At 46.4% G+C, this 22,063-nt stretch overlaps 1 protein-coding gene across 2 annotated transcripts in view; it reads right to left on the bottom strand.

Annotated features, from left to right (window-relative positions):
• The window catches only part of SLC4A5 (solute carrier family 4 member 5), a 95,884-nt gene that overhangs the window by 6,404 nt on the left and 67,417 nt on the right, over nt 1-22,063 (bottom strand). For both annotated transcript variants that reach the window (XM_082641800.1, XM_082641801.1), the window contains exons 15-22: nt 20,083-20,141; nt 18,052-18,252; nt 14,465-14,578; nt 12,880-13,041; nt 11,893-12,071; nt 10,533-10,605; nt 2,124-2,192; nt 1,471-1,644 (exon numbers count right to left, since the gene is read on the bottom strand). In XM_082641800.1, the coding sequence (XP_082497926.1) occupies nt 1,471-1,644; nt 2,124-2,192; nt 10,533-10,605; nt 11,893-12,071; nt 12,880-13,041; nt 14,465-14,578; nt 18,052-18,252; nt 20,083-20,141 (1,031 nt within the window). The remainder of the gene's footprint in view (nt 1-1,470; nt 1,645-2,123; nt 2,193-10,532; nt 10,606-11,892; nt 12,072-12,879; nt 13,042-14,464; nt 14,579-18,051; nt 18,253-20,082; nt 20,142-22,063) is intronic.

The following is a 22,063-nucleotide window of genomic DNA, read 5'->3' as shown; positions in this document are numbered from 1 at the left end:
GTCAGTCCTGGTTTTTAAAATTCCTGGCTCTGAAAACAGAGCATGGTTGCTAGGGACTGGGGTAGGCAGAAGGGCTGTCTACATAGGGACAGCACAGAATTTTAGAAGTGATGGAGCTGTTCTGTACCATGACTATGGTGGCGGAATCGCTGCTCTGTGTTTTTTCACAACTCCTAGAACAGCAGGGTCACTTTTCCTGCACGTAAATTAAAAATATCAACATGGGGAAGGTGTGAATCTAGGCTCAGCACCTTCCTGGTTGTGTGACTGACTCACTCACACATGCTCTCTGAGCCTCAGTTTTCCAGTCTGTAAAATGGTAGTTCTTTAGGAAAGGTGTGGACTAAGGGAAATAGCACTCAGTACATGCCAATTGTGACGATCCCTTCCCCTCCTCACCTCTGAAACCCATGAGGGCACTGTTGGGGAGGGTCCATTTCACTTTCCCTGGAGTGGTGGTTCTCAGCCTTGGCTGAACATTTATGCTTACCTGTAGACGTACTATAAATACCAATCCCTGGGTTTCTCTAAGAGATTCTGAGTTCATTGATTTGGGCTGAGGCCTGGGTGCATGTGCTTTTAAAAAGCTCCCAAGTGAGCTTTTAAAAAGCTCCCAAGAATCACTGACTCAGAACCCTGCCAGGATATTTCAAATCCTACTCTGTGTCCTCACTTTGGTCCCTAATCCAGCCCTTCAGGCTTTAGGGCCCACCTAGGGCTTCCCCCAAGCATTAGCCCACAGTCCCCGCTCCCATTCCCCACACCCCAGCAGGGGCAGAGGCCACTGCCCTCCATGGGCGATCCAGGTGCCAGATGCAACATGTTGTTGGCTTTTCTTCTTTTCACTTTTAATTTTGGAATAATTTCAAACTTACCCACAATTTCAAGAATAGTCGAAGAATGCTCACATACTTGCTCCAGCTTCTCCAAACAATGACATGTTAATGACATTGGACTCTGAAGTTCTAAATCTCTATTTCTAGCTCTCCCCATCCCATCCCCCCATTTATCTTTTCAAATTCAGTTATATTGAAGGGTGAAAAATTATATTTAGTGTAGATCTGCTTCCGCACTTGGTTTGAATTTTGGCAGTGGGGAACTCAGTCTCCTTGTTGAATTTGCCCAGCTTCTCCATCGCACCCCAGAGTTGGGAAAGTTGGTTGGCTTTTGCATTCTCACTGAGCCGCCCTGACCTGAGCTGGGTGGAGGCGGGCGTGTGGGCTGTCACTACAGCATCCACCCACCACATACAACTTCCCTCCCCGTCTCTCCTCTCCATTCCACCACACACATCCCCCACCCCAGCTCTACTTGGCCTGGAGTCACAACCCGAATCTTGATCTGTGTCTGCCTTTGTGACCCCGAGAGAATCAGGCCACTGTGGAGGAGAAGGCTAGGGTGGGTCTCCCCCTGGACACCTTCCCCACCTGAACCTGCTGAACACGAGGGGGAAGACTGCGCTCATCTTACCATGACTGGGAAGATGATGGCGGCCACCGTAGACTTGAGGATCCAGAGCACAGCCAAGCACAGTATCTGCACCAGGGTGAAGAGGTGGATCCGGCGCAGGGGCACGTGCCGCAGGAAGGCATGGTCCGGCTGGTGCTTGGCCGGCATCAGGAAGAGTTTGCAGCGATCCCAGAACTGGTGAGGACGGAGGAAGGCTCAGCCAGGCCATGGGGACCCTGGTGGCCCCGCTGGGGGCTTGGGTCTGGTGAAATGGGTGCTGCAGTGGGGTCTCATAGAGGGGAGCCCCTGGTCAGGCCTTAAGGATGCAAAGGAAGGGGACTGGAGGTCTCGGAGGATGTATAATGAGATCTTATGGTGGGGGAGTGCTGAGCCCTTGGTGAGGGCTCAGCCCTGGCGCTGGCCCCAGTAAACATCGCCCACATTCAAGGAAAATGCAACTTAACAGCAACACAAGCTATCCAAGACATCTGGTGTATCATGGTAAATAAAGAACAAAACAAAACAAAATGTTTTCTTCTGTGCAAATTGCCTTGGAGAAGAGAGAGGTGTAGTGAAATGCTCATAGGAGTCAGCTCGATCTGGGTTTTGAATTCTGAGCCTCAGTTTCCTCATCTGTAAAATGAGGATTAGAGGACCTAAGGGGAGAGGCTTACCTGGATGCCATTCAGGGAGGCCACACCCATGTAGAGGAAGACTCCATACAGCACGGGCAAAGGGATGCACTGAAACGAGACGGAAGCAGAGCTCTGGACTGGGCCTCTGCCCAAGGCAGGCTACGGGCCACCCTGTTCAGGGTGACTGTCTGCTGAGCCACAGAAGCAGCCTGGTCAGCCTCGGCTTTCTCCAAGGGGTGAAAGAGCTGGATGTTTGGAGGAATGAAGCATCTGTTAGCAGATCTGGAGCCAGAGTGTCACTGGGGAAGGAGATGGTCTCTGGGGCACTCCTGCCCTCTTCTCTAGCCCAGTGGACAGCTGCTGTCCCAGCCTGGTCCCCCCCCCCCCATCCCCCTTTAGGCCCTGCAGAAGCCATGTGGTCTGGCTGAAGATATACCTTCTGGAACACGGCAATTCCCCACAGACTGCTCATTCCTGCCAGCCCCTTCCCACCTCCAGTGCCAGCTAAGGGCCCCCCCGACCCCACAAACTGCATTGCTCAGCTTGCAGGGGGCTGGGGACCTTTGATGAGCTGACCTACTAATGAGTGGGGAGCACCTGCTGATGAACAAACCTCGTGCACCATATAAGATCAGGTAAAAAAGAATCAACAGAAGTGTATGAAGTAACCCCTACTGGCTGACAACCAACTGCTGATGGTTTGGTGGGTATCTCTCCTTCCCATCATGCTCACAGGTAGTTTGTTGGCTTTTTCAAAAGTTGGGTCATGTCACTCATACTGTGACTCCTTAGAAGACGCCTGAGCAATGTCTCTCCAAGCTGAGTCTTTGCTTCTTTCACCCTTCCCTTCACCTGCACCCGTGGCTCAGCACTGCGAGCAAGGCTGCTCTGCCCGCTCCCAGGGCAGCTGTGCTGAACACTTGTGAGAACACAACGTACTGTGTCCAACTTTTAGAAGCCATTTAAGAATGTTGGCAAATCCAAACAAATCAATAACCTGTCGTTTAAAATAAATTAGGCTGTGTTCATTTTTTAAACACAAAGCATGATTTGGACCCATATGCTATAAACCTTAAACTACAACACTTGAATTTAAAGAAAGGAAATCTGGGCCCATTGCATCATTCCATTTGTACATGGCTTATGAATTTTTTGCCTAATTATGAAATAAGGTAAAAATTTCAATCCATCAACAGACTATTGTTTTAATAAGATATATATGTATATACAAAATGGAATATTATTCTATTACACAGCCATAAAAAATGAAATATTGCCATTTGCAGCAAAATGGATGGACCTAGAGAATATCATACTAAGTCAGACAGAGAAAGACAAATGTTTTATGATATCACATATGTGGAATCTAAAAAATCATACAAATGAATCTTTATACAAAATAGAAACAGGGACTTCCCTGGTGGTACAGTGGTTAAGACTCCACGCTCCCAATGCAGGGGGCCCGGGTTTGATCCCTGGTCAGGGAACTAGATCCCACATGCATGCTGCAACTAAGAGTTCACAAGCCACAAATAAGGAGCTGGCGAGCCGCAACTAAGGAGCCTGTGAGCCGCAACTAAAGAGCACCTGGGACTTCCCTGGTGGCGCAGTGGTTAAGAATCCGCCTGTCAATGCAGGGGACATGTTTGAGCCCTGGGCCTGGAAGATCCCACATGCCACGGAGCAACTAAGCCCATATGCCACAACTACTGAGCCTGTGCTCTAGAGCTCGCGAGCCACAACTACTGAAGCCCACAAGCCTAGAGCCCATGCTCCGCAACAAGAGAAGCCACCACAATGAGAAGCGCGTGCACTGCAACAAAGAGTAGCCCTCGCTCGCCACAACTAGAGAAAGCCCGCGTACAACGATGAAGAGCAAACGCAGCCATAAATAAATAAATAAATTTATTTATTTTAAAAAAATAAAAATAAAGAGCATGCCTGCTGTGATTAAGACCCGGTGCAACCAAATAAATAAGTAAATAAATAAATCTACTTTTAAAAAAGCAAAACAAAACAGAAACAGACTCACAAAGAAAAGAAATTATGGTTACCAAAGGAGAGAGGGAGGGGGAGGAATAACTTAGGAATATGGGATTCACAGATACGCACTATTATATATGCAATAAACAACAAGGATTCACAGTATAACACAGGGAACAATATTCGATATCTTGTAATAACCTATAATGGGAAAATTATCTGAAAAAAAAATCTGTACTAATCAGCCTCAAAGCGTGGGAGCAATTAACAGAGAAATAAAATCTTAAAAGACTAAGCTATAGGAGCTTCCCTGGTGGCGCAGTGGTTAAGAATCCGCCTGCCAATGTAGGGAACGCGGGTTCGAGCCCTGGTCCGGGAAGATCCCACATGCCACAGAGCAACTGAGCCCCTGTGCCACAACTACTGAGCCTGCGCTCTAGAGCCCATGAGCCACAACTACGGAAGCCTGCTCACTGCAACAGAGCAGCCCCTGCTCGCAACAACTAGAGAAAGCCCACACGCAGCAATGAAGACATGACGCAGCCAAAAATTAATTAATTAATTAATTAATTTTTAAAAAAGACCAAGCTATAATCTGTAACAACACAAATTTAAGATGGCTTAAAACTTCCCTTTTACCCTAATGAGTGTGAAAACCACATCAAACTGAGTTGTCTTAGTTTATAGTTACCAGTGAGTGATTATCAAGTCTCTTCATTATCAAGCCTAGGAAATTGTCTCCAGTCTTGTCATTTCCAGGCTGAAGCAGCTTTCTCAGAAAATCCTAATGGCCCATGACATCACAAGTGATAGTGCTGTGATCTAGAATTCTAGATTAATCGGTGCAAATCTTTCTTGGATCTCCAGGGAAAGGCCCTTTTCAAATATTAGTGACACAGTCAAGTGGCAAAAAGGTGCCTCTGGTGTCAGCTTTATACCACCTACTAAAGCAATGAACAAGGATCACAGCCCTAGAAACATAAGGACATCACAGCCTTCCCATATAATTTGAGGCTGAGATCATGAGAACAACATGGGGACCAGAGGGGGCACTTCCACATGGTCAGGACTTCCTCTGAGGCAGAATACAGTAACCCACAGTCTTAATGAGCTGTGGTGAGTTGCAGGCAAATAAAGGAAACAAAACAAACAAAAAACCTTTGGGGCTTGGGATGAACTGAGAATCTGCAGAACTGAGCGTGTAAGCCATTTATGCCGCCCATCAGATACATGGCCACTGCATGCCTCAGTGCCCTCGTTTGGCAAGATAACCAAATATTTGCAAATTGGTGATGGAAGGACTGAAGATTATTGTTAGGGGAAACACTGAGCGAAGCCGCCCGCCCTGGCCAGGCAAGATAGCATCCACTCACGTGAGTCATCTTACGACAGGAGGTCCTGGTAAGGAACGAGGAACTAATAAGCTACCACCAACAGGAAGAATTCGGGAAAGTTCAAAGGAGAGAGGAGACACCAATCCATATGTCCTACCAATCTCCCGGAATCCTCACTGGAATCATCTTGGCTGAGCGATGGGCGCGCCACCAAGAAGTTCCCTGAGTCGGAATGATTGGCCAGAGAGAACCCGGAAACTAACCCCATCACCATAAAACCTGAGACTTTATATGGCAGAGCAGTTCTCCTGGGTACCCTGACCCTGCTGCTCTCTGCCCGGGCGCCCCTTCCCAATCAAGTCTCTTGTTTTGTCAGCATGTGTGTCTCCTCAGACAATTCATCTCCGCGTGTCAGACAAGAGCCCACTCTTGGGCCCTGGAAGGGGTCCCCCTTCCGGCAACGTTATCACTGATCCTCTAACAAACATCACTGTATCTAATATCAGTCTAACCATCCATTGATATGGAGAGGGGGGTGGGGGGTGATTTTGTTCCTTGCTGCTCAAAGTGTAATCTTTGGACCAGCATAATTTGGTACCATTGGTGAGTTTGTTAAAAATGCAGAATCTGAGGGACCTCCCTGGTGGTCCCATGGTTAAGACTCCATGCTCCCAATGCAGGGGGCCCAGGTTTGATTCCTGGTCAGGGAACTAGATCCTGCATGCTTCAACTAAAGATCCCGAGTGCCACAACTAAGACCTGGCACAGCCAAATAAATAAATTAATGTTTTTTTTAATGCAGAATTTGGCGCCCCCCCCCAGACCTACTGAGTCAGTATCTTCATTTAACAAGATTCCCAGGTGATTTTTAATACACATTAAAAAAATTTTTAACGTTTTTATTGGAGTATAATTGCTTTACAATGGTGTGTTAGTTTCTGCTTTATAACAAAGTGAATCAGTTATACATATACGTATATCCCCATATCTCCTCCCTCTTTTGTCTCCCTCCCACCCTCCCTATCCCACCCTTCTAGCTGGTCACAAAGCACGGAGCTGATCTCCCAGTGCTATGTGACTGCTTCCCACTAGCTCTCTATTTTACACTCTCTCACTTTGTCCCAGCTTACCCTTCCCCCTCCCCGTGTCCTCAGGTCCATTCTCTAGTAGGTCTTCGTCTTTATTCCTGTCTTGCCCCTGGGTTCTTCATGACCTTTTTTTTTTCTTAGATTCCATATATATGTGTTAGCATACGGTATTTGTTTTTCTCTTTCTGACTTCACTCTGTATGGCAGACTCTAGGTCCATCCACCTCACTACAAATAACTCAATTTCATTTCTTTTTATCGCTGAGTAATATTCCATTGTATATATGTGCCACATCTTCTTTATCCATTCATCTGTCGATGGACACTTAGGTTGCTTCCATGTCCTAGCTATTGTAAATAGACCTGCAATGAACATTGTGGTACATAACTCTTTGAATTATGGTTTTCTCAGGGTATATGCCCAGTAGTGGGATTGCTGGGTCATATGGTAGTGCTATTTTTAGTTTCTAAGGAACCTCCATACTGTTCTCCATAGTGGCTGTATCAATTTACATTCCCACCAACAGTGCAAGAGGTTTCCCTTTTCTCCACATCCTCTCCAGCATTTATTGTTCGTAGATTTTTTTGATGATTGCCCTTCTGACTGGTGTGAGATGATATCTCATTGTAGTTTTGATTTGCATTTCTCTAATGATTAACAATGTTGAGCATTCTTTCATGTGTTTGTTGGCAATCTGTGTATCTTCTTTGGAGAAATGTCTATTTAGGTCTTCTGCCCATTTTTGGATTGGGTTGTTTGGTTTTTTTGATATTGAGCTACATGAGCTGCTTGTAAATTTTGGAGATTAATCCTTTGTCAGTTGCTTCATTTGCAAATATTTTCTTCCATTCTGAGGGTTGTCTTTTCATCGTTTATGGTTTCCTTTGCTGTGCAAAAGCTTTTAAGTTTCATTAGGTCCCATTTTTTAAATTTTGTTTTTATTTCCATTTCTCTAGGAGGTGGGTCAAAAAGGATCTTGCTGTGATTTAAGTCATAGGGTGTTCTGCCTATGTTTTCCTCTAAGAGTTTGATAGTGTCTGGCCTTACATTTAGGTCTTTGATCCATTTTGAGTTTATTTTTGTGTGTTTCATTCTTTTACACGTAGCTGTCCAGTTTTCCCAGCACCACTTATTGAAGAGGCTGTCTTTTCTCCACTATATATTCTTGCCTCCTTTGTCAAAGATAAGGTGACCATATGTGTGTGGGTTTATCTCTGGGCTTTCTATCCTGTTCCATTGATCTATATTTCTGTTTTTGTGCCAGTACCATACTGTCTTGATTACTGTAGCTTTGTAGTATGGTCTGAAGTCCAGGAGCCTGATTCCTCCAGCTCTGCTTTTCTTTCTCAAGATTGCTTTGGCTATTTGGCGTCTTTTGTGTTTCCATACAAATTGTGAAATTTTTTGTTCTAGTTCTGAATACACATTAAAATTTGAGAAGCCCTGGAACAGAACTCTACTGGAGGAACTGGTACAAAAATAGGTGAAGTTAATAAGTGATATAGAAAAATTAATAAAAATAAAACCACTAGTAACTAGGATCCAACTTGCACCCCCTAAATTTGTAGCATCAGGGGGACCTCTCTTCTGTTGGCTACATAAAGAAGAATTAAAAATTTCAACTAAAGTATGGTCTTGGGTAGACAGCTCTCTAATGTAAGTTCTCTATGAGTCTAGTACTTGGCTATGCCTAATTTGACAGAACTAGGCAAACTTACAGTTGAAAAAAGTTAAACAAGTTTTATGGAAAATTTTCTTGATTGGAAATAAATTCTGGAATTAAATCTAAGAATTCAGATCTGGATTAAGTTGTATTTTTCATTAACTGGCTATACCAAATATCTCTCCTTTACCTAAACTCAATCTAATATTTAGTACTGGCGTCAGCTAGTGATAATGCTTTAATCACCTAACAATTTTGAAAGCCTTGATATATACCTTGATACAATCAAATCAGAAATCTTAAATCTTATAATCAATAAAAATCTAGATGTCTTCCATGCTATAAAACTTATCAAATAGATTAGTGGTTAAATAAAATGATTATATATATTTTTCCTCTCACTGTAAAAGAACATGAGCAGGCAAAATTTTCACATCCTTTTGTGATTGAATGCAAAGACAATATCAGAGCATTTGGAGCTATAATAAACCCCATAAAAACTTTTTCATTACAGCCAAAGCAATAATGAATATTTCCCCATATCTGGCATATTATCCTATTTATAGAGCCCATTTAGGTTTTTTTTGGCTGTGCTGGGAGACTTACAGGATCTTAGTTCCCTGACCAGGGATCAAACCTGGGCCACTGCAGTGAAAGTGCCAAGTCCTAACTAACCACTGGACTGACAGGGAATTCCCCCATTTAAAAAAAGAATAATTTATTTAGTTTTGGCTGCTTTGGGTCTTCGTTGCTGCAGGTGGGCTTTCTCTAGTTGAGGTGAGTGGGGGCTACTCCTCATTGCAGTGCTTGGGCTTTTCATTGGTGTGGCTTCTCTTGCTGTGGAGCATGGGCTCTAGGCATGCGGGCTTCAGTAGTTGTGGCACACGGGCTTAGTTGCTCCGCGGCATGTGGGATCTTCCCAGACCAGGGCTTGAACACGTGTCCCCTGCATTGGCAGGTGGATTCTTAACCACTGCACCACCAGGGACGTCCCCGCCATTTGTTTTTGTAAGATGCATAAATTAATACAGAAATACAGTCTACAGCTTGGAAGTTACAACATTTGTGCTGAAAACTGCAGCAGGGGACTTCCCTGGTAGCACAGTGTTAAGACTCCGTGTCATGATCTGTCATTGGCCCTTTCCCTTAATGCCTTCAGAAGGCTTTCCTTTCTCGAATTAAGGTAAGTTGTAGTCACCCAATCTTTTGCATCTATTTTTCCCTTTGAATATCTTTTTTCAAGCTAATTCACAAAGACTAAAGAACCATGATGTTAATTGATTTGTTTACAATGGAAAATATTTCTGGCTTGAGAACTGGTGCTGGGCACAACCAAACAGGTTTGAAGTTGGGTATTTTTTTAACGGATGTTTCCATTTTGCAGGAAACAGATTGCATACGGGGTGGGGGCAGGCATTTTGCTTATTTAAAAGAGTATTTTAAATGGCCAGGGAATGTCTACTTTTGCAGAGAGGCTGCCAAAGAGCCATTGCGCCTTAACCAACTCCCACACCCCCACCCAGGCAAATTCATATGTTAAAGTCTTAACCTCTAGTACCTCAGAATGTGACTGAATTTGGAGATAGGTCCTTTAAAGAGGTAATTAAGGCAAAATTAAGTCATATGGATGTATCCTAATTCAATACAACTGGTTCTTATAAGAAGAGACACAGGACACATTACATAGGACACAGACATGCACACATGAGGAAAGACCATGATCTACTTCTAGAACATAAGTGTCTATTGTTTAAGCCACCCAGCTTGTGGCCTTTTGTTGTGGCACCCAGAGCAGAGTAAAACAACAGGTGAGTGGCTGGAATGGAAAGCCTTTCTGGGGGACCCATGCTCCAAATGCACACCCCATTGCTATCATCTCTTCCAGCTGATCTGGAAGGACATGAGCAAGAGGGGCTTCAAACAGTGTGGGAAAAAGTCACCTATGCACCCAAGACATGCAACAGAGGAGCAGAAAACAGGCCCCAAGAACAAGGACAGAAGCCTCCCTCCCCCGTGCAAGTTTTAAACTTCAGAAAATAGGTGAGCAAGGAAGCCATAAACCACAACATGGAAACACAACCAGCTTGAGACGCTACTGATTTAAGCAAGGATGGAAATTGGCAGAAATGTCTGTGGGAAGGGGCCTTCAGAAAGGTGAGGGTGGGCCGTGGGAGGGGCGGGAAGGAGCAGTGAGGATGGCCTGCTGCTGCTGATAAATGATGCAACATTACAGAAAACAGTAAGAATGGTGAAACATGTCTGGCCTGATAGGACCCTGCCTTTTTAGGGGCCTTGTGGGGAGGCTGTTTCCCCCTCTGGGGCATCGGATCAGTGCCTTCTCAGGCGGACAGGGCCCTAGCAGAGGGTGCGGAGCCTCACCTGCAGGATGGGAGCCAGGAAGACAGAGATCCCTGTCAGGATGAAGACAATGGTGCCGGTCACTCTCTGTTCCCTGGCAGAAAAGAACACATGGTCAGGGTGGATTGGGAGGTGCTCCATGACCATTCCAGCCCTCTGTGGGCACTTGAAGGGTGTGTCCGAGGCTCTGGCCTCTGCCTTGCTGCCCTATTCCAGAGAGTAAACCAGTGACCTGAGGACCAGCTGCCCGGCACATGGGAAGAGAGGGAATCCGACTGAGGTGAGGGCATTTGTAGGGGTGTTCAGGAGGTTATCCGGTGCAGTGGCTAACAGGGGGTGCTTGAGCCAGACCAACCTGGGTTGAATCCTGGCTCTGCCACTTACTAGCTGTGTGGCATCAGGCAAGGCCCTAAATGTCTTCAGCATTAGTAGAATATGACTAATGGCACGCACCTCAGGGGTTGTGAGGATGAAGTGGGATATGAAGTGCTTATTATCCCTGCCCTTTGATTATAATAAGATCCCACACTTGCAGGACATGACAGATGAGGATTTAGGGGAAGGGGGCCCGGCTGCTCTCAGAGCAGGTATCAGGGGCTGGAGGGCAGGTATGTTTTCTGGAGTGCTCACACCCAGGCACAAGTCCAGGCACAAGTCCAGAGCTTGGGGCTCTGGGGCAGATTGCTCAGGCCCAGCCATCTGGGGCTCAGGGGTTGGGGAGGGGATCCTGCCCTGACCATAGGAACCTTGCTCAGGGCCGGCTGGGCAGCCCAGGAATTCTGAGGTAGTGAGGAGAAGCTCTTAGGACAGCCGTGTATGAGAATGCCAGGGTCTGATGTGGGCTCACCCCAGAGGTCCGAACGGGTGGACGATGTGCTTCCCTGCCTGAAACATGCGCGTGAGAGGAGGGGCGAGTGAAGGAACGGAAGTGACAGGCCATGGGCCACAGCCCAGGGCATGGGAGTGGTCCCGGAAAGGCTTTCTGGAGGAATGGAGATTGAGCAGGACCCGAACCCTGCTTTGGGGGATTTCAGGGACGGCATGGCTAGGGAGTCTTGAAGAGGAGACAAAGAGTGAGGTCCGAAGGGGCTCTGTGGGGACTCTTGAGCAGCCTGTACAGGTGAGAGGTGAGGGCATGTGTAGGGGCCGGGCTGTACTGACTGGAAGCTATTAAGAGAAAAGCACCACTTAAAACTGACTTTTGTCTCCCTCCTCCCCGCTTCAGGGATATCACTCCTGTCCCTGTGGTTCCTGGGTTGTGAGAGAAGGGGCCCTAGTCACCCAAATACCTTGATGGTAAGAAAGACCTGCTTTCTCTCCCCACTGCCCCCAAGCTGACCACTCCTGCCCAGGTGGTCCTCAGGCCCTGACCACCACCTACCTGACCCCCAGGAACTGCGGCTGCTCCCCAGGGGCGCTGGTCTCCGTCTCCATCTTGAGGCTGTCGATGTGGGCAATGGAGATGACTGTGGCAGCCACGTACCAGGGGAGCCCCATGAAGGAGCAGAGAGCCATGAGGATGCCCACCCAGAACAGGTCCAGATGGTAGCCAGCAGCCTTCTGCAGGGGCAGTGGGAGGGAGGAAGCTGTCTAGGGAGCCTGTTCCCAACCACCTGTTGGGGTTGGGTGGGGGAGACAGAACTCTCCCAAGGCAGCCGTTTTGTGGAACATGTTTTGAGGGCTCCCCGTGGGCTTCTATACACACCCGGAGAGGACTGCCACCCTGAGGTGATCAAGCCTCGCCAACCCCAGGGTTTGGTGAACCAGGGAACTGATGCAGGTAAGGGAGGAGAGGGGTGTTCAGGCTTGGAGAGGCCCTGGGTTTGGGTCCTTGGGAAGAAGGTCTCCTACCCAGCAGCCCAGTATCTCTATAATTCCCTAATGAGGGGTCCCAGGTGGGGCAGGCCTAGACCAAGCCAAGAGTGACCCAGGTTGGGATGGGGGAGAGAGTAGTCTGAGTCTCCTCAGACTCAGAGGCAGGGAGGACAGTTGGCGGGGCCAGGAAGGCTACAGATGCTCCTCTGCCTTATGGTTCTGGGTCAAAATCCCCTTGTTAGGATCTGTTCAGACTCCCAAGTTCACTGTCAGGAGATAGAGTGGGAGGGTCACTTTGGGAGAAGCAAGGCGCCGTGCCCAGTGGCCCATCCTGGGCTTGGTCCTGGTCCTCGGAGCCTCCCCGCTGGCCCTTCTGGCCTTACCCACATCTGGAGGTCACATTCTCCCCAGCCCCGGAACTCCAGTCTTCTGCCCTCATATTTTGCTTCACAAATGGCCCAACATTTTGAAAGAAGCACCTCCTCCCTCCTTCCTTCCTTCTGACTCTGTGGAAAGAAAGAGATTGTGCCCCTCCTCCTAGCACCAGCCTTACCCTCAGCTTGTTCTCCTTCCGGTTGACTATGACGGCCGTGATCTGCTGGTCCATGAAGATCAGGATGGTCACCAGCAGGGCGGGCAGGATGCTTACCAGGTACACCCACCACGGGTTCTTCCCAAAGGGGGCCACGAACCAGCCTCGATCAGGCCGCGTGGGCTGAGCAGAGCAAAGGAGAAGGCCCTTTTCTCTCTCCCTTGTCCGGGTGCACTTGTTGTCTAGCCCGCTCTCCCAGACTTCCCGCTATTCCCACACCTGGGGAACTTTTCAAGTGCAATCTTATCCCTTAAAGACATTAGGCACCTGCAACTTTAAAGAGACCCCGGAGGCACAGACTTGGGAAGGGTGTGGTGTCTACAGAACAAAGGAGATGGTTTGTTGCAGCCGCCATGGGCTTGTTTGGGAAACAGGGAGGTGCCGAGTCAGGGGGCATTGGTAGAGAGCTTGTGGTCACTAATTGCAAAAGATGTTAACAAGAAATGGAAATGAGGCCCAACAGCAAGAAAAAAGAAAATGATGGGCCCAGTGCCTGATGCTTTCTGCCTCTTCTCTGAGTCATCTGTCTGGGGAGGTCATAGAATTGTCTGTAAAACACCGAACATTAATTTAGACTTGCGTATTAAGAATAAAGGATTATCTGTGCAGGAGCTGGGCTGAAGTTTATCTTTTGTTTACTTCAGAGAAAGAAGTACTTTAAATTTCAAGGCCAACATGAGTTTTATGAGATGTTTAAGCTGAAATAATATTGCAAAGGTCAAGCCCTCAAAGGCAGGGAGGGTCAATTCTAGAACCTGTACCTCCCGGTCCAGTTTAGACGGGTGGAGCTCCTTGTGAGGGAGCTGGGCTCAAGCGGAGCTACAAGCAAATGGCACCAACTCTAGACTAATGGGAAATTCTGAAGCAGTGGCTCCCAAACTTAAGCAGGCCCCAGAATCTCCTGGAGGGCTTGTTAAATTCAAAGCCCTGAACCCCACTCCCAGACTTTCTGATTCCATGGGTTTCGAGTAGGGCTGATAATTTGCATTTCTAACAAGTTCCCAGATGAGGGCGAGATGCCAGTCTGGGGACCACACTTTGAGGATCACTGTTTTGGTTTTTTTGTTGCTGTTTTTTGTTTTTGGCCTCGCCACGCGGCTTGCGGGATCTCAGTTCCCCGACCAGGGAATGAACCATGACAGTGAACGCCCAGAATCCTAACCACTAGGCCACCAGGGAACTCCCGAGGATCACTGTTTTAAAGGATCATTTTCAGAAGATGGCCCAACTTGTAGACTGCCATGAGTGAGGGAATTGTAAACCTGTAAGTGGAAATCAAGGGGCTTCAGCTGGGCTGGAGAGTAGATTCCAGTACCTTCCCCATCCTGTGGCTACACAGCAGGAGTTCATCGTGGATATATGTGGTTTCAGGAAACCACTATCTTAAAGGACCGCCCCAGCAGGCCGTGTGGGAAGGGTGGAGCATACAGAGAACCCACGGGGTCATTTGGCTGAACACATAAAAATTTGATCAGCATAGAGGGGAAAGGATCTGCAGCTTGTGGGCAGGAGGAGAGAATGCACAGAGCAGGGGCCCTGGGCAAACCTTGATGACGCTGGGCACGAGCAGCTTGGGGGTTGCCAGGCCAAAACAGGCATCAATTCCACAGAACAGCAGGATGGAGAAAATGATGGAAAAGTCAGCTACTAGGGCCCGAACCTGCAGAAAAGAGATGAGCAAGTCAGAGAAGCTCCTGCCCACTCCAGGCAGACCCCGTCCTCCAGTAGTGAAGAGGAGAGCTGCTGAGAGCTTGAGCTCCAGAGTCAGAAGACCCATCTTCAGCTGTCTCAGCGAGTGCCAGTCACTCTCTAAGTTGGGTGAACCTGGTGACACTCCCACCCATCACTTTTCATTTCCAATACTTGGTTTTCCAAGACCTTTGTGTTTTTACCAAATTGATGGCTGTGAAATGGTATGATCTCATTCTTCTCTGCAACACTAAATTCCAGGTGGCAACATGGCACTTTGTAAGTATTAATTTGAGGGGAAAAAAAGGTGGTGATAAAAGAATATGACACTAACATGAATTTTATTTCATCCTTCAGGCAATAGATATTCTCAGATGCAGTCACTGCTCTGGAATTTTTATATAAAAGGCAACTTAAGGATATGATCTGGTTGGAAGTTGGAAGGAAGGGAGGGAATTTGTCTTGAGGAGGCATCCGTGTTGCAGGTACACTATTTTTTGCTCAGTTTGTATTTTGTAAATCTTCCCCAAAAGTCTTTTATTTAGTCTTTACAAAATATTGGCAAAAATTCAATTTTCATATCAAAGATATTTTTCATCATCATCATTATTATTATTGGTAGTAGTAGTAGTAGAAAATTTATTTAAGGTGGCTTTAGACGAGTGCTCATGGGGTTTCTGTTAGCAGAGCATTGCTAAAAATCTTCTCAGTGCCCCTCCTCATTTCATAACTGTTGCTCACATATGCAAGTGCTGTTTTGATTAATAAATGATTTATTCTAGCCACAGAACAGTTAGAAAATGAAATTAAAATAGCAGTTAGCATTTACAATAGGTAAAAAAAAATCAAGTACCTAGGAATAAATCTAATAAAAAATGTGCAAGACCTCAAGATCAAAACCTACAAAATATTATGGAGAGAGAAAAAAAAAAAGACCTTAATAGGGACTTCCCTGGTGGCACAGTGGTTAAGAACTCACCTGCCGGGCTTCCCTGGTGGCGCAGTGGTTGAGAGTCCGCCTGCCGATGCAGGAGACACGGGCTCATACCCCGGTCCGGGAAGATCCCACATGCCGCGGAGCGGCTGGGCCCGTGAGCCATGGCCGCTGAGCTTGCGCATCCGGAGCCTGTGCTCCACAACGGGAGAGGCCACGACAGTGAGAGGCCCACGTACCACAAAAAAAAAAAAAAAAAAAGAACTCACCTGCCAATGCAGGGGACACGGGTTCGAGCCCTGGTTCAGGAAGATCCCACATGGCTGTGGAGCAACTAAGCCTGTGCGCCACAATTACTGAGCCTGCACTCTAGAGCCCACGAGCCATGACTACTGAGCCCGTGCACCACAAATACTGAAGCCCGCGCACCTAGAGCCCATGCTCCGCAACAAGAGAAGCCACCGCAATGAGAAGCCCTCGCACCGCAACAAAGAGTAGCTCCCGCTCGCCACAACTAGAGAAAGTCGTGTGCAACAACAAAGACACAACGCAGCCAAAGATAAATAAATAAAATAAATAAATAAAAGACCTTAATAAATGGCAAGGTATACCATATTCAAGGATTAGAAGACTCAGAATTTGAGAGGTGTAAATTCTCCCCAAATTGACATTTAGAGTCAATATAATTCTATCAAAATTCCAATAAGTTTTTATTTTGGTGAAATTTAAGATTCTAAAATTTATGTGGAAATGCAAAGGGCCAAGGCATTATTGAAAAAGAAGGACAAAGAGGGAATGTTTGGTCTGTAAGATATACAGACATTATCGGTTTTAGAAATGAAGACTGTGATATTGGCATATGAATAAATCAGTGAAACAGAATAAAGAACCTTGAAACAGATCCCATCACATGTGAACATTTTATATATGGCAAGGGAAGCACTGTAGAGTAGTGGGAAAAGGATGGTCTTTTTAAAAAAATGTAGTGCTGGCAGGGAGATCAGCTCAGTGCTTTGTGACGACCTAGACGGTAGGATAGGGAGGGTGGGTGGGAGGCTCAAGAGGGAGGGGATATATGTATGCATATAGCTGATTCACTTTGTTGTACGGCAGAAATTAACACAGCATTGTAAAGCAATTATACTCCAATAAAGATGTAAAAAAAAAGAAGTATAAACATAATGTACACATGAAACTTATATAATGTTATAAACCAATGTTACCTAAGTAAATAAAATTTCCTCTTTAGTTTGTAAAAATAAAATAAAATTTTAAAGTGCTGGAACAATTGGCTATCTAAATAAAAAACAAACACTCTCTCACACTATATGTCAAAAGCAATTCTGGTAGATTATAGATTTAACATGAAAGGAAAAACAATGAAGCTTTTAGAAGATACCATAGGAGAATATCTTCTATCCAATATTTTCCTTGAGGAAAAATTGGATATATTTGATTACAGTGAAGCTAAGAATTTCTATTAATCAAAAGATACCATTAAGAAAGTAAAAAGGTCAGTCATAGAGCAGAAGATATTTGCAACACATATGATCACAAAAATGTTTCTATCCAGAATATATAAAGAGTTGCAAATTGGAAAGAAAAAGACAGACAACCTGGATGAAAATGTGCAAGAGATTTAAACAGGCTCTTACAAGAAGAAAGTCAATGGTCATCTAGAGTCTCTCATACAGAGTGAAGTCAGTCAGAAAGAGAAAAACAAATACTGTATGCTAACACATATATATGGAATATATATATAAAAAAAAGAAATGGTCATGAAGAACCTAGGGGCAGGACAGGAATAAAGATGCAGACTTACTAGAGAATGGACTTGAGGACACGAGGAGGGGGAAGGGTAAGCTGGGACAAAGTGAGAGAGTGGCTTGGACATATATACGCTACCAAATGTAAAACAGCTAGCTAGTGGGAAGCAGACACATAGCACAGGGAGATCATCTCAGTGCGTTGTGACCACCTAGAGGGGTGGGAGAGGGAGGGTAGGAGGGAGGGAGACACAAGAGGGAAGAGATATGGGAACATATGTATATGTATAGCTGATTCACTTTGTTATAAAGCAGAAACTAACACACCATTGTAAAGCAATTATACTCCAATAAAGATCTTTAAAAAAAAATAACAGTGACTTCTTTATAAGTCACTTCTTTTAAAATTACAACTCAGTATAAAAAAAAAAGAAAGTCAATGGTCATATGTCCATTAAACACATGATAAAATTTTCAACTTCATTAGTCATTGGGGAAATAAATGGAAAAAACCCACAATATACTACTAGGCTAAAGATAAAAGTCTGACAATATCAAGTGTTGTCATGGGGCTTGACAACAAGGGAACCCAGTTCTCTCTGATCCAAAGTCTGTGCTCTTAACTTGAAAAAACCTCAGTGAGCAAGTGCTGATGTGGTGTCTATTCCATCAGTTGGACCAGAACCCTCTCAGGGACTCAGTGCTGGCTTCCATGTGAACTGTCTGACTGTAGGGTGAAGTTACCTTGGTAGGGAAATAGCGGCTGAATTTGAACTTCTTCAGGGTCAGGGTCATGGAGTATGTCCCGAAGAAAAGGATGAAGGACATGAGTGCCAAGTCTGGGATGAACTGGCAGGAATTCCCAAGTAGGCGCCCACCATAGTTCAAACACTCCTTTTTGCTCAGCAGGGACCAGTCCAACGCTGTGAGGTTAAGGGGGTTGTACTTGGAGACCAAGACAGGAGAGAAATAGTCAGGGCCTTCCTGGGAGGTCAGCTGTTTCCTCCCCACTGCAGTTTCCAGGCAGCCCACGCACCCTTCCCACCCTCCAAGGGGCCCCAGCCCTCCTGCCCCATGACAGGGCCCAGTAACAGAGTGATGGTCCTGGGGACAGGCTGTTTCAAGGAATGACAAGCAGGAGGTTCCCTGGGAAGGTTAGGAGCTGACATGTGTTTCTTCATTGAGTTCTAGGATGGACTGCTTTGTGCATGAGGAGGAAAAGTGCAGGACTGGCTCCCATCTCAGTCAGTCAACCGTGGGTCCTGCCCACAGCTCCTTCCTGGAGTGGCTCACGTTTATCCTCTCCTTTCCTTCTTCTATGCGCTCACGTTTTGTGTGCATAGAAGAAGGAAAGGGTTCACACCCCACCCTTGTCAGACCTCTCTTGGGTTAATCACTTCCGTCACTTGACCTTTGGTGTCCCAGATGCCTAAAATCCAGGGCACACAAAACAATTTATATATATATATATATATATATATATATATATATATATATATATATATAAACTACACATTCCTATATATATTCTTATTTATGCTCCTAAGTATGTATAGGTACATATATTCATATATCTATATTCACACATGTATATTAATATATATGTTTCTAAGTGTAATAGAAGGAGAGTAATGTATAATAAAATTTAATTTATATTTTGAAAAATAAATGTGCAAATATTCAGGAACCTACATAATGAAGTAAACAGATGTTTGCAACTAGCCATAATGTATGTTTGTATTAAGAGAAGTGTGGTAGTTTGATATAATGACGGTCCCCAATGGATCATGGCTCCCTGTGTCCACACTCCTTTGTGATGTGACATCAGCGGTCCTCCCATCCAAAGGTGATTCCCCTTTGAATCTGAGCTGGCAGGCTCTACCTGTGCTGCCCGTTGCTTTTTCAGGTTAATCTCCACATGCATATTACAAGCAGGTTGGAGGGCAAGGACAACATTCGCTTCTTAGATGTTTTTCGAACCATCATATCACCCGCACACAGCGCCTTACACATAGTAAGTATTCACACATAGGCACTGACTGATTCCAGTTTTCCTCCCTCAAAATCAGATATTTGAGAAAACCTTAGGTTAAATTGCCATTGAGCAGTCAGCTGCCTGTGCAGGGGTAACTTAAGGGGCAAGCTTGGGGACGCTAAAAGTCCAGAGCCTCCTCCCAGCACCGACCAGGTGCTACCCTTCTCCTGGTTCTCTACTTCCCACTGTTAGTGCCACTTAGGCTAGGGGTCTTCTCCTGACGGCCACCGCTCATCATTATTGGGAAAGGCAGACCAGACCTGGGGCCCTCGGAGACACATGAGTGCAAAGGACAGATCAGATTCAGAGAGCAGGGAGCATTAATAAGCTTTCTGGGGCTGGAGGGTAGCATTGTTGGTTAGGAACTGGGAGTCCTCGGTAGAAAGGCAGGGAAGGAGGTAGAAAGATGGGCGGGAACATTTACAGCCTTGCACAGCCCTCACCTCAACCCTCACCCCCACCCCCCGTCGTGTGTCTGTGTGTGTGTGTGTGTGTGTGTGTGTGTGTGAGGGAGGGAGGAGGGGGAGGTTTGTGCGCAAGGATTTCATAAAATGAGACAAAATAGGATTTTGACAGTATATACTTAAAATAAAAATATTCATTTTCACAGCTCTGCGGGTGACCCTGGTGTGGGTGTGCAGCAGGGTTAATCTCTGCAAGTCTGGTCTAAGTTTCCCAAATCTTCTCAATCTCCCCACAAACATAAGCCCTTGAATGTCTGACGTGAAGTAAGGACTTACCAGAGAAGTGTTGGTGTTTGGTGGCGACGTGGCTGAAGCATTGAATGCGGTTGTATTCGCTGTGGATGAGCACAGGGCATGGGGAAGGGTCAGCAATTGCTGGGTGGGGATCCTGCACCCCACCCCAGGCCCTGCTCTTTCCCATTTCCTTCCAGTTCCTTAGAGATGAGGACTGGGAGCTGCACCCTTCACTCTCCTCACTTTGCTCAGGGAGGGCAGGGTGGTGGGAGGGAGCCTGGGCCACAGCTCCGACAGTCTAGCTGGTCCGGGTTAGGATAGCTCCTGTCTGACATGGAAGGGCTGGCTTTAAAAACTGCTGCCAAGACAAGATGCTAACACAAGTGGGTAAATACTGTGCCTTGTGCATCCCCACCACCCACTTGACCAACGTCTGTGCTCTTAGACTTGACATTTCCAAAGAACTTACTCTTTGCCCCGCACTGTGCCAAACCCTTACATACGTCATCTTGCTGAGTTCCTAAATCTCCAAGAAATCTCCACATTTTAAAGATGAGGTCACTGAGGCCCAGAGAGACTAAGTAACCTGCCCATTGCCCAAGGTCACGCAACTCACTCTTGGAGGAGCCGTTATCCATCCCAGGCAGGCTGGCCCAGAGCCTGCACACCTCCCGGCTCTACACGACGAGCTTCCTTCCCTGCCCTGTCCCCCTCCACACACACTTCCTTTCTCTCCTGCCTTGTCCATAGGTGGTTTGTTTTTTTTTCAGGTCAGCTGGGCCTGTAAGAACTTGTTGGGTATCTTCCCTAATCTGCCCATTAAATGCTAGCTGAGGAGAATTAAACCTGGGCCCAGGACCTGAAGGAGAATCAGGACCCCAGCGGTGCTGCTCTCAGCTGTTGGCTCTGCATCCCTTGTCCACAATCCCCTGCCCCAGCCTCAGTGTCCCTAAGTGCAGCAGAGGAGGGTTCCCTTCGGGGGCCATGGGACGAGTTGAGAGGAGCTGTAACCCCCTCCTTGAGGGATGCAGCCGTTTATTAAAGAGGCAGCTTTGGAGGTCACGCTCTCTCTTGCTCCTGCACCGCATGCATAGAGGAGAAGGGCCAGGTTCTCCTCGCCTTCATCCTCCAAGGGAAGACTGACTAAGCAATTCCTCTGCAGCTGATTTAAGGAGGGAGGGAGGAGGCTCGGCCAGTTTGCTAGCAATAATCTAAATGCATTGTAAACCCCATTTAGCTCCTGCTAAGGACCCAGAGGGAATAAGAGGTTATTCTCGAAGCTTCCTTCAACCTCTAACAAACTGTCATGGGGTGGATGTGATCACAGGGCCCTTCTATGTTGCCTACTTCTGGGGCAGTTGGGGCTGGGAGTGGCTAAGGAATTCAGTCTTGACCTAGAGCAGAATATTCTGAGAAGTTCTACAAACCCAGAGTTTTGTTACAATTATTCTGAAGAACGCTTCACTTAAGAGAAGTCAGGGACATCTGCTGCCTTTCCTCACACTACTGACCAAAAGAACATGATACACAGTTAACAATGGAGCAGGGAAGGCGAGCAGGAAGGCTGATGCAGGGGTCCCCTCGCACATGCTACAGGACCCCCAGCTAACACTCGAGCCTGGTGAGTGTAGATGCGCTTCCATTGCCCAAGGTTGTCAGATCAGACATTCTTTTGATGTCTTCTGCTTAGGCTTTGCCATTCTTTTATATCGAGAACTTTGTGAGGTTTATCTGAAAGCCACTTTGAGATGAAGAAGGAAGAACTGTAACATGGAAAATCCTAGAAAGGGTCCAAGTATCAAATATCTTTAAACTCTAGTGTTTACAAAGTGGTACTCACTTGGGGTTGAAAGCAGCCACGTCAGTGTGTGCAGCATCCGTAAACAGAATACAGATCAGTTACCATAGAAACAAGATTAGATTGAAAAGCGTGCCCCGAAACGAGCTCTGACTGATACAGAGTGACAAAGAGTGACAGTGTGCCACAGTCAAACTGGGTTTTGCAGTAACACTAGGATTATGG

The sequence above is a fragment of the Mesoplodon mirus genome, assembly GCF_964341445.2.
Source record: "Mesoplodon mirus genome assembly, chromosome: 14".
In the NCBI taxonomy this organism is placed as follows: domain Eukaryota; kingdom Metazoa; phylum Chordata; class Mammalia; order Artiodactyla; family Ziphiidae; genus Mesoplodon; species Mesoplodon mirus.
This window is presented reverse-complemented; position numbering and strand designations above follow the sequence as displayed.